General features: G+C 47.0%; 5 protein-coding genes across 9 annotated transcripts; 1 reads left to right on the top strand and 4 right to left on the bottom strand.

The window, feature by feature from the left end:
* Nucleotides 1-474: 474 nt before the first annotated feature.
* Nucleotides 475-1,373, bottom strand: LOC120896765 (apolipophorin-3-like). Its single transcript, XM_040301186.1, has 2 exons — nucleotides 1,197-1,373; nucleotides 475-1,108 (listed from the first exon to the last, which is right to left on the bottom strand). The coding sequence occupies exons 1-2, from the start codon at nucleotides 1,239-1,241 to the stop codon at nucleotides 572-574; spliced, it is 582 nt and encodes a 193-aa protein (XP_040157120.1). The 5' UTR covers nucleotides 1,242-1,373; the 3' UTR covers nucleotides 475-571.
* Nucleotides 1,374-3,379: 2,006 nt separating this feature from the next.
* LOC120896800 lies at nucleotides 3,380-6,511 on the bottom strand. Of its 5 annotated transcripts, XR_005738461.1 has the most exons (5): nucleotides 6,407-6,421; nucleotides 6,049-6,265; nucleotides 4,153-5,600; nucleotides 3,765-3,863; nucleotides 3,380-3,642 (listed from the first exon to the last, which is right to left on the bottom strand). XR_005738461.1 is itself a non-coding variant. In XM_040301249.1 (3 exons), the coding sequence occupies exons 1-3, from the start codon at nucleotides 4,198-4,200 to the stop codon at nucleotides 3,541-3,543; spliced, it is 249 nt and encodes an 82-aa protein (XP_040157183.1). In that variant the 5' UTR covers nucleotides 4,201-4,349; the 3' UTR covers nucleotides 3,380-3,540. The 5 variants fall into 5 exon arrangements, 1 of the variants encoding a protein (XP_040157183.1); XR_005738459.1 differs by lacking the exon at nucleotides 6,049-6,265 and having other exon boundaries at nucleotides 6,407-6,511; XR_005738462.1 differs by lacking the exons at nucleotides 6,049-6,265; nucleotides 6,407-6,421 and adding an exon at nucleotides 5,730-5,744.
* Nucleotides 6,512-7,855: 1,344 nt separating this feature from the next.
* LOC120894985 lies at nucleotides 7,856-9,225 on the top strand. The gene is made up of 2 exons (XM_040297920.1): nucleotides 7,856-7,968; nucleotides 8,034-9,225. Exons 1-2 carry the CDS (start codon nucleotides 7,903-7,905, stop codon nucleotides 9,087-9,089), a joined length of 1,122 nt encoding a protein of 373 aa, XP_040153854.1. The 5' UTR covers nucleotides 7,856-7,902; the 3' UTR covers nucleotides 9,090-9,225.
* Nucleotides 9,226-9,655: 430 nt separating this feature from the next.
* LOC120894309 lies at nucleotides 9,656-11,586 on the bottom strand. Its single transcript, XM_040296815.1, has 4 exons — nucleotides 11,154-11,586; nucleotides 10,915-11,063; nucleotides 10,789-10,816; nucleotides 9,656-9,876 (listed from the first exon to the last, which is right to left on the bottom strand). The coding sequence occupies exons 1-4, from the start codon at nucleotides 11,438-11,440 to the stop codon at nucleotides 9,873-9,875; spliced, it is 468 nt and encodes a 155-aa protein (XP_040152749.1). The 5' UTR covers nucleotides 11,441-11,586; the 3' UTR covers nucleotides 9,656-9,872.
* A 1,610-nt stretch (nucleotides 11,587-13,196) lies between these two features.
* On the bottom strand, nucleotides 13,197-14,410 carry LOC120894053. Its single transcript, XM_040296400.1, has 2 exons — nucleotides 14,003-14,410; nucleotides 13,197-13,903 (listed from the first exon to the last, which is right to left on the bottom strand). The coding sequence occupies exons 1-2, from the start codon at nucleotides 14,317-14,319 to the stop codon at nucleotides 13,336-13,338; spliced, it is 885 nt and encodes a 294-aa protein (XP_040152334.1). The 5' UTR covers nucleotides 14,320-14,410; the 3' UTR covers nucleotides 13,197-13,335.
* Nucleotides 14,411-14,580: the final 170 nt, after the last annotated feature.

Below are 14,580 nucleotides of genomic sequence, written 5' to 3'. Positions count from 1 at the left end.
GGCTTTCCCGAAATGGCAATCGCATTGGCGCAGAAGTTAAAAAGAGCACGATGCAGTTCGTTGCGTACGCGCCGCGTACTAATGATGCTGAGCGAAGCAATATATTGGACATCAGGCGCGCGCGCGACGCAAGCATTCCTGCGAAATCATCCGATTTCCTGGGAACAAGTGTTTTTGCACATTTTGGCAAAAAATTAAAGCCATGGTTCCGGGATTTTACTGGAATCGGGTACGGTTTACAGTTTGATAACCTTTTCTCTCCCGATTGCCGATGTCAGCAAGGCGTCGGTGCCGCAGTGGGGAATCAGGGGAGATACGGCCCTGGGGCACACTCAGGGGCCAGTGCGATCGTTGCATTTTTCTAAAAATGTTCCACGCGGTGGAATCAATCGATCGCTCTTCACCTTGGATGCGATCCACGCTATTTGCCATCATGTACGTAGGACTCAAACTTTTGTAGAACACTCATTTGTATTGTTGTTTTTTTAACGTATTTTTATTTTAACAAATTTGTACCTTTCGCCGCGTCCGCCCAAACCCCCCATCGGGGTCAGCGAGTGAGTGGCGGCCCTTAGTTCTTTGGCTTCAGCTCGTTGGCCGTCTTGGTCAACGTCTCGAACGTGTAGTCGTACAGCTTCTTGAGCGCGTCCTGGATGTTCTCGGTCGGCACGCGCGTGTCCTCCTTCAGCTTCTCGACCGTCTTCTGGGCCTCGGCCACCAGGGCCTGCACGTTGCTCTGGACCTGGGCCTGGTACTCCTTCGCCTTCTGCACCACCTCCGGGTTCTGCTCGGACAGGGTGGCCGTCGTCTGGGCCAGCTTGGTGTTCAGGTCCTTCAGGATCGGCTCGAAGATGTCCGAGTTCTTCTTCACCTCCTCCTCGATCACGCCCTGCACCGACCGGAGCCGCTCGACGTACTGGTTGGTGTTGGTCTGGATCGTCTGCACCACCTCCTCGTTCGACTGGAAGCCGAGCGACTTGAGCACGTTCTGTTGCGTCTCCTGGAACACGCCCTCGATCTTGTCCTTGATGCTCATGATCGACTGGAAGAAGTTGGGCTCCTCGGCCGGCGGAGCCGGGGCATCCCGGCGAACCATCGCGAAGCTTCCCTGTTTGCCAAATAAAAATGCAACAAAATCATTAGCATACACAGTTTCACGGTATTTATGTACAACAAAGTTTTGCACAAACACACACCTGAACGGCACACAGGGCCAGGACGATCAACACTAGCTTTGCCATGGTGATTGTTTCACTTTTTTCCCGTCGGAATCACACTGAATCGATCGACAGATTCACACTAATCGCGGGTGCGGAGGGCAGCGTTAGAGCGAGGCAGATTCTAACACACAACTGAAGCGCCTAACAGCATCGAGGTACGATTTTATACGCCCCACCACACCGGTGGTCGATTTTGCCGCCACCCGCTCTCTGTGGCTGTGTGTGAGTGTGCGTTTTGTTGGCCGACCGATCGACCGATGCTCGAACGAGCGGACGGGGAAAAGGAAACCGCTGGGCGCAGAACGGAGCCGACACATCATGGAAAGATTCTCGCACCATTATCATATTCGTCTATTGATATCTCCTTGCAGGGTGCGTTTAGTGAGCGAGGGTGCAGGGGCGGAGGGGGTGGAGGAAGATGGTCCAATAGTCCAACGTTCGCAAGTTAGCTAAATATTTTCCGATCAGTGCACAGCAAAAGATGAAACAATTGATTAACAACATTGGGAACGAATAGAATGAAATGATTCTTGCCAAAGAAAAACATGTTTTATAGTAAATGAATGCAAAATCGCAGTTCTCACCACCCCATGCTGCTTTTGAATGTGTGTCTGCTAGCGAAAAAAACCGCACCCCTGCTTATCGCAGTATTTTTACTTCCAATTATCACTGGGGAAAAGGTACGGTAATCTTAAGCCAAGGGAACACGTTTGATGTGAGGCAAGCTAAAAGAGCAGCTCGAGGGCCGAGGTGTGCGGTGTGTTTATGTTCATCCGTGTCTTTGTGAGCTCGGCTCACGGTTCTAGGCTGGCCAAAAAGAGTATCAGTGGTCAACTTCTACTGGCGCTCCGGATTGTTATGCTAAATTCAATCCAATTGAAAGCGATCTCATGATGGACAGGGTGATTTATATTCCAGTCATGCATGGCGTAGCGTGAGTGAAGAATTGTCCGAATGTATTCAGAGGGCCTGGCTTAAAGACTTGGCACAGTGTTCGGATTAGTGCAGTGCAATTTATTTAATAATTAAAATCAATGTTTTATTTTTGAATAATTATCGTTTCATATGTTTAACTTTTGTTTTTCCATTATTGATAGAACATAATCTAGACAAATCTAAATGAAGATAAACTTATGATCTGTCCTATTTTGCATCCATGAAACCGCAAACGCATGTGTCTAACGAATAAATTTAATTCCTAGATAAAGCTTTCACTTGAAAGCCACTAAAAGCTTTCGTACCAGGGTTGTCAAACACATTCGCGCTTAGAGCTGCTGTCGTAGCTGCTGGCGTAGTTGGATTTGTTTTGGTTTGTTTTTTTTTTTTTAAATTATAGGATAAGCAATTAACGAGTCAATTACCAATAACACTTAAGCGTAAGGCATAGGAAAAAATGTATGTTTAAAAGCTATTCAAAACCAATGTATGTAGAAACAATAAAATAAAAATGAAAAATAAATTAAGTTGTCATTTTCAAATTATGAACAATTGTATGGATTTGTGTCTAACGTGTGACAGCTCCATGGCGTTTTAGAAAGCGTTTCAAAATCAAAAGCAACGGAAAGGACTAGCATATAACCAAAAATAACGCTGTACAGTGAGCGTCAAGTACAGTGACGGACCTTCTAGCCTGTACCAGTACAGTGGCTTGTCTTATGATGTATTTTATTTTTAATTACAGCTAGTTGTTCATTCGCCTCACACACACACAAAGGAACGTGTTTAGTCTTCCTGGTATGATTGCAGTTGCGTTAGCGATAATTATCACCGTATCTGTTTTAGGGGAAAAAGACGTTTCTTTGCATCACAATTGGACATGCAGTGCAGGAAGCCAAAAATCTTCGAATATTTACAAGGTTCAAAGAGAAACAAACAGTGCATTGTGCATATAAATTTAAATTAAAATGTTCGGAATTAGAATAAAATGGAGCTCATTGATAATTAAATAGCCAAAAGCCTTCAAAAAGCACATAATATACTGATCGACAGCAAATAGTCGTTTAACGACTTTAAGAAACAACAGTAAATAAGCTTAAATTATGATAATCTTCAGACTGTTTGTATAAAACGATTTAAGAAGAAAGGCTGAAACCGTTTAGCATGACCAAGCTTAGATAAGGAATCCACAACAACTAATTAAGTTGAAATAAAAAAGCAAATAAGTTGAATCACTTGTTATATTTGTTCTGCATTGAAGTTTACATATCTGTATACTGGGACGAGCAAAACGAGGGTTTTATTTTATTTTATTTTGTTTCGGTTTGTTGAGTTTTTTTAGCGCTGTGATGGTAACCTCGAAGCAGCTTAGCGATCCGACCGTTTAGCTTGTCGCCTCATTCACCTTCGATTTGATGGTGTCGCCTAGCTCGCCCGCCTTTTCCTTGAACATCTCACCGAACTGCGAAAGCTTGTCAAAGAAGGTCTAGGATTGTTTTAGGGCGTAGAACAGGAACAGGAAAAAACAATAGAATTAATGACATTTAGATACGCAAATTACAATTAGTTCCTAGCAGTGGACTGTCTGTCAGCTGCTGTGTCACTTACATCAACGTTTTCCTTTGTGAATGTGTCGGAGATTGTTTTCTTCAGCGTTTGTACACCCTCCTCGACGACATCGCGCCGTAGACGGGCGGCAAGGGTGATCTAACAGAGTGCGGCAGAAAAGGAAAGGAGGGAGAACAAAATGATGAGCATATTACGCAGTTGTAGAAAAAAGTAATTCAAAAATCCAAAACAAAACTTTAATCAAGCCCAAGTTTAAAGCTGGCAAGTGAACTGAAGTGATTAGGTTATCAATTTTCGGGGAACACTTCGTGATCACTTCACTTCACAAGTACAATTCGCAGTACTAGCACGTGATCGCGCATCTGAAGCGTTCTGTTTCACTACCAATAGACTGTTACTTCAAAAAGAAATCGTTTCACAAGTTCACCTGAACGATGCAGAAGATGACGATAAACAGCAGTCCCAGCTTGGCCATGGCGTTAAGCTATTTCCACACAAAATTCACACACACAAAAAAGAAACTTTAAACAGAAACTAGGAACTTCGTTCTTCCGACTTCTAGCAGCGATCACTTGCGATCCGACACGGGCGAGCTTGTAATCACGAATGTTCAAAGTCGTCGCACTTGAACTGATATTTTATGTACGCTAGCCGGATGGCTCATGTGTGGCGGTGGCGATCGCTGATGTTTGCGGCGGAGGAGACGCGATCGCGTTAGCACATTCATGTACCGACCAGCGACTGCTCTACGATCGTTACGCTCGTTCGGGGGTTGTTGGGTGCGTGTGTGTGTGCGTATGCTTCCCACAATTTAGTTCAAATCCCTTTTTTTGTCTTGCTACCTTATCAGGGCCTGCCGCCTGCCCTGTATCACCTACCTACCGAAGTCGTGCGCCGAAGTTCGACAGCGCGATAGGAGCGACGGCCCGTAAACAACGGGCCGATCGTCGGAGTTCGTGCAACTTCCGATTGATGATAGCGTGCGACGTCAGTCGAATTTAGCAGAATTACGATTGCTGGAGGAATTCTACACAGAAATGAGGCTTTTGGCATCCATTATCAGGCGCAAATGAAGTTGTAAAGGGTGCGCACATGCAAGCCTTTTAAAACTTTGCGCATGGCTTTCTATTAGAGCGGTTGGAGCTATTTAGTTCTCATGTAGCCGTTCAAAATGTTCATTCCACACATCAGCGATCATTGCATTGCATCTTTCACGTTGGCCCTCCATCACCACCGTCACGGCCTTTTGTCAATAAGGTACAAGTTTATTTCAATTGGAATTCAATGTCAACTGCAGCGCGGCTCGTGCCCGGGTTCACGCGGTTTGCCCTCCGATCCAGTTTGGTGGATCATATTGTTCGTTTGTTTCTCTCTCTTTATCTCTCTCTCTCCCTGTCTCTCTCGCTTTCCTTCTCTCCCTTACTTATTCCCTATCGTTAGTTCGGTAGTGTATAGTTTTCCTTTCATCAGCACAAAATTGACAACACATTACGCCGGCTGCTCTTCGGACGTCGGCCGATCGTCCCCACCGTTTGCTGATCGCACGATTTCCTGCTTACGGTCCCGGGCACGTTGCACCTGGTGGCGCGCTTCGGTCTCCATCACGCCCAGCACGCCCAGCACCATATCGTAAAACCGCCTGGAGCTGGTTAGCTGCCTCAGCTGATAGCTGGTCAGTGGGAAAAACCCTTCCCTTCGATCATCATCACCATCATCGACATCATCACCATCATCGACATCAGCATAATCGTAATCATCGTCATCAAGCTGGTCGGAAGCCGGCGCTGCTGCCGTCTCGCTAGATTCTAGCGATAGTGCCATTAGTGGTTTCTCCACCCGCCCTCCGAAAATTGAACTGCCGAAAAACGGCGGTAGCTGTGAATGGAATGCAAAAAATACGGGTGGAGGGAAAAATTGTACAAAAAAACGGAACACTGTGTCACCATCATCGACATCATGCCACCAATATCAAATTACGTAAAAAAGAAACACAGGCACACACACACAGAGACAGAGAAGGCAACCCCAATCGGTACGGCGCGGCGAGCAATGACCATGACTGTTGACTTAATGCGTATTAGACCCCGCGGACCGTGCAGTGCAAACTCATCGGCGTGCTATCGAAGAAAAGTTAGCGATTTCAAACACGACACGATCGACGATCGTAACATTCTATGTTCAAGCCGGTGATAATGACAGATAATGGGGTAGCGCAGTGTAAGCGAATGCTGTAACTATTGTTTCGCCCTAATAAAGCCATCCAACGTCACCAACACACTAAAAGCGATTAATTTTCCACAAAGGGGCATAACGGTTCAGTTACCCGTAGCAGATAGACGTAGCGCGTCCCCGGAAGCAGGTCTGTACGATCGCGCCCGTCGCCTTGACCGCTTCTTCGGCACAATCTGTATGCTGTCCAGAATGCGAAGCACTATCTCTAGCAGGGGTGATTTTGGGGCGCTCCGTGTCGTCTCTAATTCGTTGCCAAACGCACTGGCCGGCACTATCGGTACCACGTTCGGCTCAGCGCGATACTTCAGCTGCACCGTGCGTCACCATCGAAGGTCATAGTTTGGGCAAGAAGGCAAGCATTGGTCACTCGAAACGGTTTTCCTCAAAGTGTCTGCACGTGCTCCGGTTGTAATGTAGCAGCAGCCCCCGTCCCCTGAACGCATACTTACACCTTCCGCTGATTGAAGCTGTAAAATGATACAGCTGAACACGGTCACTATCTGTACGAGCTGCATGATTTTAGGGCCTAACCGATCTGGACGCTCCTATGGATGGACACATCGGCATCTGGTACTGGGTTTAGCCCTGCGGGAAAGAGTCTCCTGGTCGGACCGAACGGGTGACACGTACGAACGGGACTGTGGCTGTGACTATTTCGTCTTTGCCGACCAGCATTTGCTAAAACACTCCCACGAATGACCCCCGCCGGATGTAAACATAACCGGCACCGGGGACTGGTAAAAATGTGAACGTCACCGTGCAATCCGGTCTTCAAATGAGCTATCGTTCCAACCACAAATCGATTTGCATCGTGCATCGTGATTACAGTCTGCCGTTTTACGGTCAAGGATTTGCTGTGAGCAATGTGATGAGTTTTGCATGTTTTTCGTGCGCAGATGAGTGCTATTTAAGTGCTGGAAAGAGAAGCCGATGAGAAAATAAACGAGTCAGATTATTGCTGTGTTTTATGAATCATTCCCGACTCAAGCATATATCTCCAACGACTCATGCATCGATAAAGAATCGTGTGTCATGAGTCATTTGAAAAACGATTCATTTATCTCCTTTGAGTCAATATATATGAATGTCTAACCGTTGGCAATATCTATCGCTCGTGTATCTTCCGATGGCTAAGATTTTCCGACGATGGTCAGATTTGAAGATCGATTTAATGTATGCAAGATTCAAGATCATATGTAGTGAAGTGTAATGAAGAAGCAAACAGAGCAAAACGTGAGATCTATGAATCTGTAGAAATATATATGAATCTTATTGATTTATGCTCTTATAAATGCGTGATGTTTTAGAGAATCATGTTCCTTTAGGGACTAACAATATTCGTCACATTGAAGAACCTTTTATGATTCACACATCATTCCAAATTCACTAAACTAGAGAGAATATGTCATTTAGGTTCATTTCACTTTGAAGAATAATTTTGATATATGAATCTGAACCAGAGTCGCCGCAATCAGAGAGCCGCAAAACGATCGTGTGTTCATCTAGCAAGTGAACAAGATCGCTTTCTCTCATACGTTTGCACGTTTACCTGTGAGTCTTTTAAAAGTTTGCCTCCAACAAAGAAAGAAATGGAACGAAAAAAAGCGCCGAGGTTAAACTGTGTTGCCAGCAGAATGTAAGTGCGAAAGCACAACAAAAGTGAAAGTCACGTAAACCCTGTCCAATCAACCTCTCCTTTTGGCCGACTTGGTGTCTCCGATTGCTAAGAAAATGTGTTGTTTTCATTCCACAAGCACTACAAACGGCGGATCCGGCCCGTTTGATTGACCTTCTGCGCGGGCTGTTTGTGTGAGCTTCGAAGTGAAGGATTTTGGTGTTTACTGTTTTAAACAGAACAACTGCAACCTATGGCCTGTGCTATGACGAGCAGGTTCAACTACTAACCCTGCGCCGGGGCAGCGTCTCACCAGTGCCAGACGGAACGATGAACGGGCTCGTGGAAATTGTTGTATTCGGTTCTGTGCTAGCTGCCGGATTTTTCCCACCCGAGGTAAGAGGGAGGAAATTTTGTTTGAATTATTTAAATTTAGCACGAATTGCTTGCATTTGCTGCAGGTTAATGGGGAGTTCCTGTACAACGCGGAACCTTCGCAACACGTGATGCACATACGGAAGCTGACGGACAGTGACAAGCTGAGGATTGAACTCGAGCCGGTATGGTTTCATCTCGAGTCGTCCGATCAAAGCCCATCGCCGGCAGGTCAGCAAGTGAAACGACAGGCGACCGGCGAACTCGACATCGTACGACCGATGGAAATCTATCCCAGCGTTGATGAGCTGAAGCGGCAGCAACGCAAACGCGCACGAGGATCTCGCTCCGAACCATCGATGAATGACAATGCGGACACGTTTTTGCAACACTTTTGGCACGTGGAAACCGATTCGAACGGAATGTTGGAGCAGAACCGTTCGCCAAAACAGTTCAGCTCGCTGGAGCAGCAGTTGGACGAAGGTAATCTGCCGAGCTGCTTCCGGAAGTATCTGCACGAGGTGTACGATCGCAACAACCGAAGCGTGCGCAAGCTGATGCGCTGTCTGGCGCAACAGTCGGAGGAGAGTTGCAAGGCGGCAAGACGTCCGCAGCGCTATTTGGCGCCGCACTATTCGAGCAGTGAGGAGAAGGACACGAACGAGGAGCAAGAACAGGAGGAGACGGCAGACGAAGACTACGCTCGCGATAGGCCCTGTGCGAGGAAGGTGATGCGGAGGCGGAAGTACGCCGAGCGGGCTGATTCGTCGGAAGAAGAAAACGCGTCCAAGGAGCAGCTAAAGTTTGAGCAACTTTTTATCCGCTCGGATGGTGACTCTGGTGGGGCCATTTTTGAGCCCACAAAGGAGGAGGAGCTGGAATCCTCTCGGGGTGATGGTACGGTGGAAAGCACTTCCTCCGATGAGCCGAAGAGCGATGGTGTGGAGACCAAGCCAGGGGAGTCGAATGAATCGCGGGAACGGCTGTATACGCGGGACGGTCGTTTGCGTCCCGTTGCGTACCGGCGGATGCCGCAGAAGTATAACACGCGAAGGCGGAAGTCGTCGGCCAGTTCGGAGGAATCGAAGCAAGACTGTAGTGGGGAGGAGTGTGATAATGATGGATCGTGGGAGTATTATTGAGTTTAGTGAAACTGTTTGTTAAATTATTGTTATAAATTGCTATAGAATAGGAAACATGGCACGAACGAGTTAGGATTGCAACGTATTTATTATGTGAAAATTTATTTCAATAAAGCTAAAAAAATAGATGTACTACTAAGCCACTAAAACACAACACTAGGTACTTGATCATTCTTGTCGTAAAGGTTCGTTAAGTGATCGAGCGAAGGTGGCGACGAAATTTTAATGGAAATTTTCTCGTTCAATTTAAATGGAAATTTGGCAATTCATAAACCAAAAGCAAGGACATTCCATTCCTCAACTATTTTCATTAAATTATGTACTGAAAACATAAAAGCATAAATTTGCTAAATAGAATATTCTTACAAAGAGTATGGTGTGCAATATGCTCTACAATTTGATTTTTTGGTTATTTTGTGAAATAATATAACTGATTGGGTGGTCCCCAAATGAGAATCGATCCCGTTCAGCTTTCCAACCAAACCCAGACTATCCAACCAAATAATAGAACATTTGGTACTTGGTTTTCCATGGCCTAAAACACTTCATAAAACATTCAGCATTAATTCAGTTTTGGTCTTTTTTTATTTATATTTTTTTACACTTAATAAGTTTGTTCTCCTCGTTCGATCGTCTGAGCAATTCTCAATAGGAAATGCTTCAAGTCTATGTTGGTACGCGTCACGTCTGGAAACAAGTCACAGTCCTTTTACAACGTCCACCGATAGCCAGGAATGTCGTGGCGCAGTCGAAGAAATGATCGTCAGATCAAGATCGTCCAGGTCAGCTAATGATGTGTTCGAGAAGAGAGTAATGAAGTAAAATTAAATTAAATCGATTTAACACTGCATGTACAATAAAACTATCTTAAAATACGTTAACGCCTACAATTCAAATTAACCCTCAAGCGCCCTCTCGTGGCCGGTTGCGCAACCGATTGCTTCGCTGCCCAGCGGACGGATCCGTTTTGCGGTCAATTTTCCGGCCCATCAGGCGCAAACCCTTGGTCGCAATGCGATTCAACTTGGGCGGCTTGTACTCCCCCTCGATCGGCCCAATATCGTACGTATGTATGCCGTCCCCCTGGTCGATTACGGTACGCGTACCGTACTTCAACGGGAGGGTAAAATTCTTCTTATGCTTTTGCTGATAAATATCATAGAACAGAACGGTCAAATTGCCGATCACATCGTTCGTCGTCGGGCTGTAGTCTTCCCTTGGCAGGGCATCGAGATGCTTTTTGATCTGCTCGTACGTCACCGGGTTCGAGGCGTCGCCAATGTACACGGCAGGCTCAACGGGACCACCCCGGAGGGCGGCCGATGATCTTGCCGGCGCACCAACCAGCTCGTCCGGTTTACCGCTCTGTACATAACCATCCCGATCCCGCTCCAAGGGCATACAGCGACACCAAAACCCACTCCCACCGTTCATATCGAACTCTTTGCGCTTTGCTCTGAATCGGTGCGGAAGGTCCCGGCGCAAAGCAAGCCTTCTGGCGCGCAAGTTTGCCCTCCCCGGCCCGTGCTGTGGGGTGGAGTAGAAAAAGTGCACCGGTGCGCCAGTTTCGCATGGTGCGTTTGTGCGGTGATCCGTTGGAAAAGGATCCATTATACTACGGCGCATTCTCGGTATGCGATTACGATCACTATCGTCGTCCGGCAGCGTTCGGCTACCGTTCACCCCTTGTATCACGTACCGTCTATTCCGGCAATCGCACTGACACTCTGTAACGGCGAAAAGAAAGCAAACGGAGGACATAAATGGTGAGGATTTTCACGATAACTCACTTCCAAAAACCGATCGCACAGTCGCGCCAACTTACCCCGCACAGGATGATCCGCGTACGCTTCCAGCTTCACTTTGGAGCACTTTGGCTTCCTTTTCGGCTCCAGCACCTCGAAATCGTAAGTGTCGTAGTTTTCCTCCTCGCAACAGCACGGCTTCTGGACGTCGTAGTGATAATGGTACGATCTACATGCCCAAAAGAAATACACACAAATACACCAAAATCTTTAAAGAGAACTGTTCCCTCCCGCATCCGATCACTGTGCGATCACTTACTTCCGGCAGCCCCGCTCGGGCAAATCCTCCACAGCCGCATCCAACCGATCGTACGTTTCCTTATGGCAGTCGGTAAACTTTTCCACATCGTAGTGGAAGTTGTGCAGCTTCCGGCAGCCCGGATCCTTCGGCGCCTCCACGTCGAAATGATGCCGACAGGCGGGACAGTCCTTGCAGCACGGTTCGCGCGGATAGCCATCGCGGGCGGGTAGTGCATCGCCCCATCGCACCCCGACGCAGATCACCAGCACCACCGCGGTAAGCACGATCCAGCCAACGAACTTCATCTTGTCACAGGTGAGCTCTGGAAGCTGACCAGCTACGGTGGGAATGTTTTATAACTTTTCTAACCCCAAACCGCCGCTTACAACACGCCGGCGCACATTTTGGACCCACAGAGGCAGATAACGAAGAGCTCGGATAACAGGGGAGTGCACGCGCCGTCGATGGTACGATGGTCGACAGTGGTTTGCTTTCGCGTAGAACGATTACAAACGGTAGCCGAGCGTTACATAAAGCGCCTCAAGAAAGGTCACGTAGTGCAAACGGGTGAGCTCATTGCGCGGTTTGTTTTACTACGTAGGAACAACACAACTGCCCATAGGTGGCATAGCAGTGGAGTCTCACGGGCTCAGCATGTTTGGCCACGTTTGGCACGCTGTGGTAAGGATTTTTGTGTCCGATAAGCATTTCGCGCCAAAGCAAACTGGAGCGCAAGGTGTGGTGAAGCTTTTCATTTGCGCGAAAAAGCGCCGGCGCATCAAAGCGTTTAGGCAGATAAACGCGCAATGCGCCAGTGTTGGGGAGGTTGTGAGATTGTTGAATCACTCTCTCGCCTGCTAAAGGTGGATTAGCTGGTAGTTTGGTAAGCACTTTTTAGCACGTGCGGCAAGTCTGTTGACAGTCTACGCTTTAAATAATGAATAAAAATAATAAAACATTTCATAAATATTTTAATTTACATATATGCGTTTGGCAGTACAATCGTTAGATCATGTAGTACGTTGTAGACACGAACAGGTCGAGAGTGACCTTGGCACGGGCACGTCATTACAATGATACTGGATTATCAAATAAGCGTCCATGGTGGAGAAGGAGCTTACTCGATAATGATTGGAATGATTGTTGAGGTAGAAACTTGAATCATTGAAGCAGACGTGACGTTCACAGTTCAATCCGTCTTATCCGTCTTAAGTCTTCAGACTACATTCGTTTTTGTGCACGAAAATTGGCACCTTTTTGCTGGTTGAGTCTGTACCGTCTGTGGGTAATGGTATTATCTGCGGCAGACGGTAGTTCAATAACACTTCGTCTCCTGTACACAGCGGTGACTAACATACTGTTATGGGTAAAAATGGCTATAATGTCTGATGTCCGTATTTTAGATTAATTTATAAAACTTTGACTTTTTTCATGATGATTTGGGATTATTTTACAGCAGATGAAGATCATCTAACTGGGTTTGTGTGCGGTGATTTCGGAACGCTCCTGTAGTGCAACCATTCCATACATTACTAAACCACTTGTTGGTTCTGAAGACTTCAAATCCCATGTAGACCGGGCGCTCTTCAAAATACTGGATTGGGTTTGTACGCTACTGCTAGGTAAAACATAGCCTAGATCATTCAATGCTAGGGCAAAGTTCTTATACATGTGGACGTAAAATTAAATTTGTATTATATTAATAATTGGAATTTCAGCAGTTTTATGGTCATTTTGGATAGAATCTTTCGGGTTGCATCTGTTATGGAAAGGATCCGGCAAAAGAAGATCAAGAAAGACTGACCATTCTATCAGATCGTTCTAATAACTTTCAATGAAAACTTTGAGGAAAACTTTGAAGTCTAGGGTTAATGACCTCGTGGAATTTAGTATCAATAAAGAAGTGATAGAATGAAATTTCTCAATTTGTGGTCTCTACGATTCTTGGTCTAATGACCAGAATAGACCATCTCTATCCATTGTTGATAGCTATAGACTATCTAATTGGAATGCTGAAACGTAAGAAACCTGAAACCGACGTTAGAAATCAAAACTCTCAGATATAATTATCACAAAAACATTATATTTTCTTGTTATTATGTACAAGCATGTATGCAAATGTGGAACAGCAAACCACTAGGTTTATACTAGCATATCACAACAGGAAATCAGCGTAATAGTCTGCCCTCCCATTCACATCCTAGACTACCAGCCCCGATACGCCATCATCGGAAGAGCGTGCCCGACGGAAGTACGGACTGTCGTCCTCTTCCGTCTCTTCGACGTAACTATTGGCACACGTCGCACAACCACATTTGCTCTTAGTCTTCGAACACTTCGAGCAGTACTTGATGGGCTGCTCGGGAGAATAGTCCTCCTCCGACTCGTCCATCTCCTCGGCCGTCGACTTGTCCTGGCAGTTGTCACACACTGGCCCATCCTGCGGACGCAAGTTAAACTTTGGCTCCTTCACCTCCACCTTGCCGTAGCAGATGTCATAGTAGCTCTGACCCTTCGGATTGCACGGTGCCCCTTCCGCCTCCTCCGACGAGTGGACGCGATAGTGGACGCGCTTCCGCTTCGGTGGCTTCAGCTCCAGCACGTGCTTGTGCAGCTTGTACAGTTGCTCCTCCGCGATGCTATCGCACTTGGGCGTCGGTGGCGGTGCCATCGGGTTAATGTACATGTGCAGGTCCGTTTCCGGGATTCTTTGCTTGTTTGCGTGCTCGATGGCCAGCTGCTGGCTGATCATGTCGACGGAATATTTGCTGCGAAAAAAATAAAAATAAAATAACCGCTTAACATTAGTCTTGGCTGCGTTGCGTATCCGGGCGTCGGTGCGCAAGTGTATGGCGCGCTTTATTTACGGTTTCGGTTGCGCTGGATGATGATCGAAACCACACTCGCACGATCGCGACTTGGCAAACTTCGGCTCGATGTGCTCCGAGCAGGAGGGACGAATGCGGTACTCCTGTTCGCAGGAGCAAACGTCCGGCGTCGGCTTCAGCTCCAGCGGCTTAGTAACGTTGCACTTTTTCTTCTTGAAAAATGGGAACACTTGAGGCGTTGGCCCGCGGGCAATCTTCAGCTCACATTCGCACTCGTTGTGATTGCACTTGTTGCACTTTGCGTCGGCCACGGCCAGCGCCACTAGGACAACCACCAGCGCTACAACGATCCTCATGATGGTTGTTGATCGGCAATCGGGTCACCTTTTCCGCAGGTGAGCAAACTGTTCTGAACTTGACCGTCAAAACGACTGACGGCACCAAAGACTCCCGGGGGTGGTTTTATACGTTGAAACCGATCGTTGGGCTGGTTGCTGGCTGGAGGCTCCCAGCCATGTACCACGTTCGATTGTTATGCCGCCCAGCGGGCTAGCCAAGGTCACGCAGCCCCGTTGTGGCTCGGATGATGCAGACGCGACGTGCCTCGGCATCATTGC

This window comes from Anopheles arabiensis, chromosome 2, assembly GCF_016920715.1.
Source record: "Anopheles arabiensis isolate DONGOLA chromosome 2, AaraD3, whole genome shotgun sequence".
Lineage (NCBI taxonomy): Eukaryota > Metazoa > Arthropoda > Insecta > Diptera > Culicidae > Anopheles > Anopheles arabiensis.
Note: the sequence above shows the minus strand (reverse complement) of the source record. Positions and strands in the feature narration are given on the sequence as shown.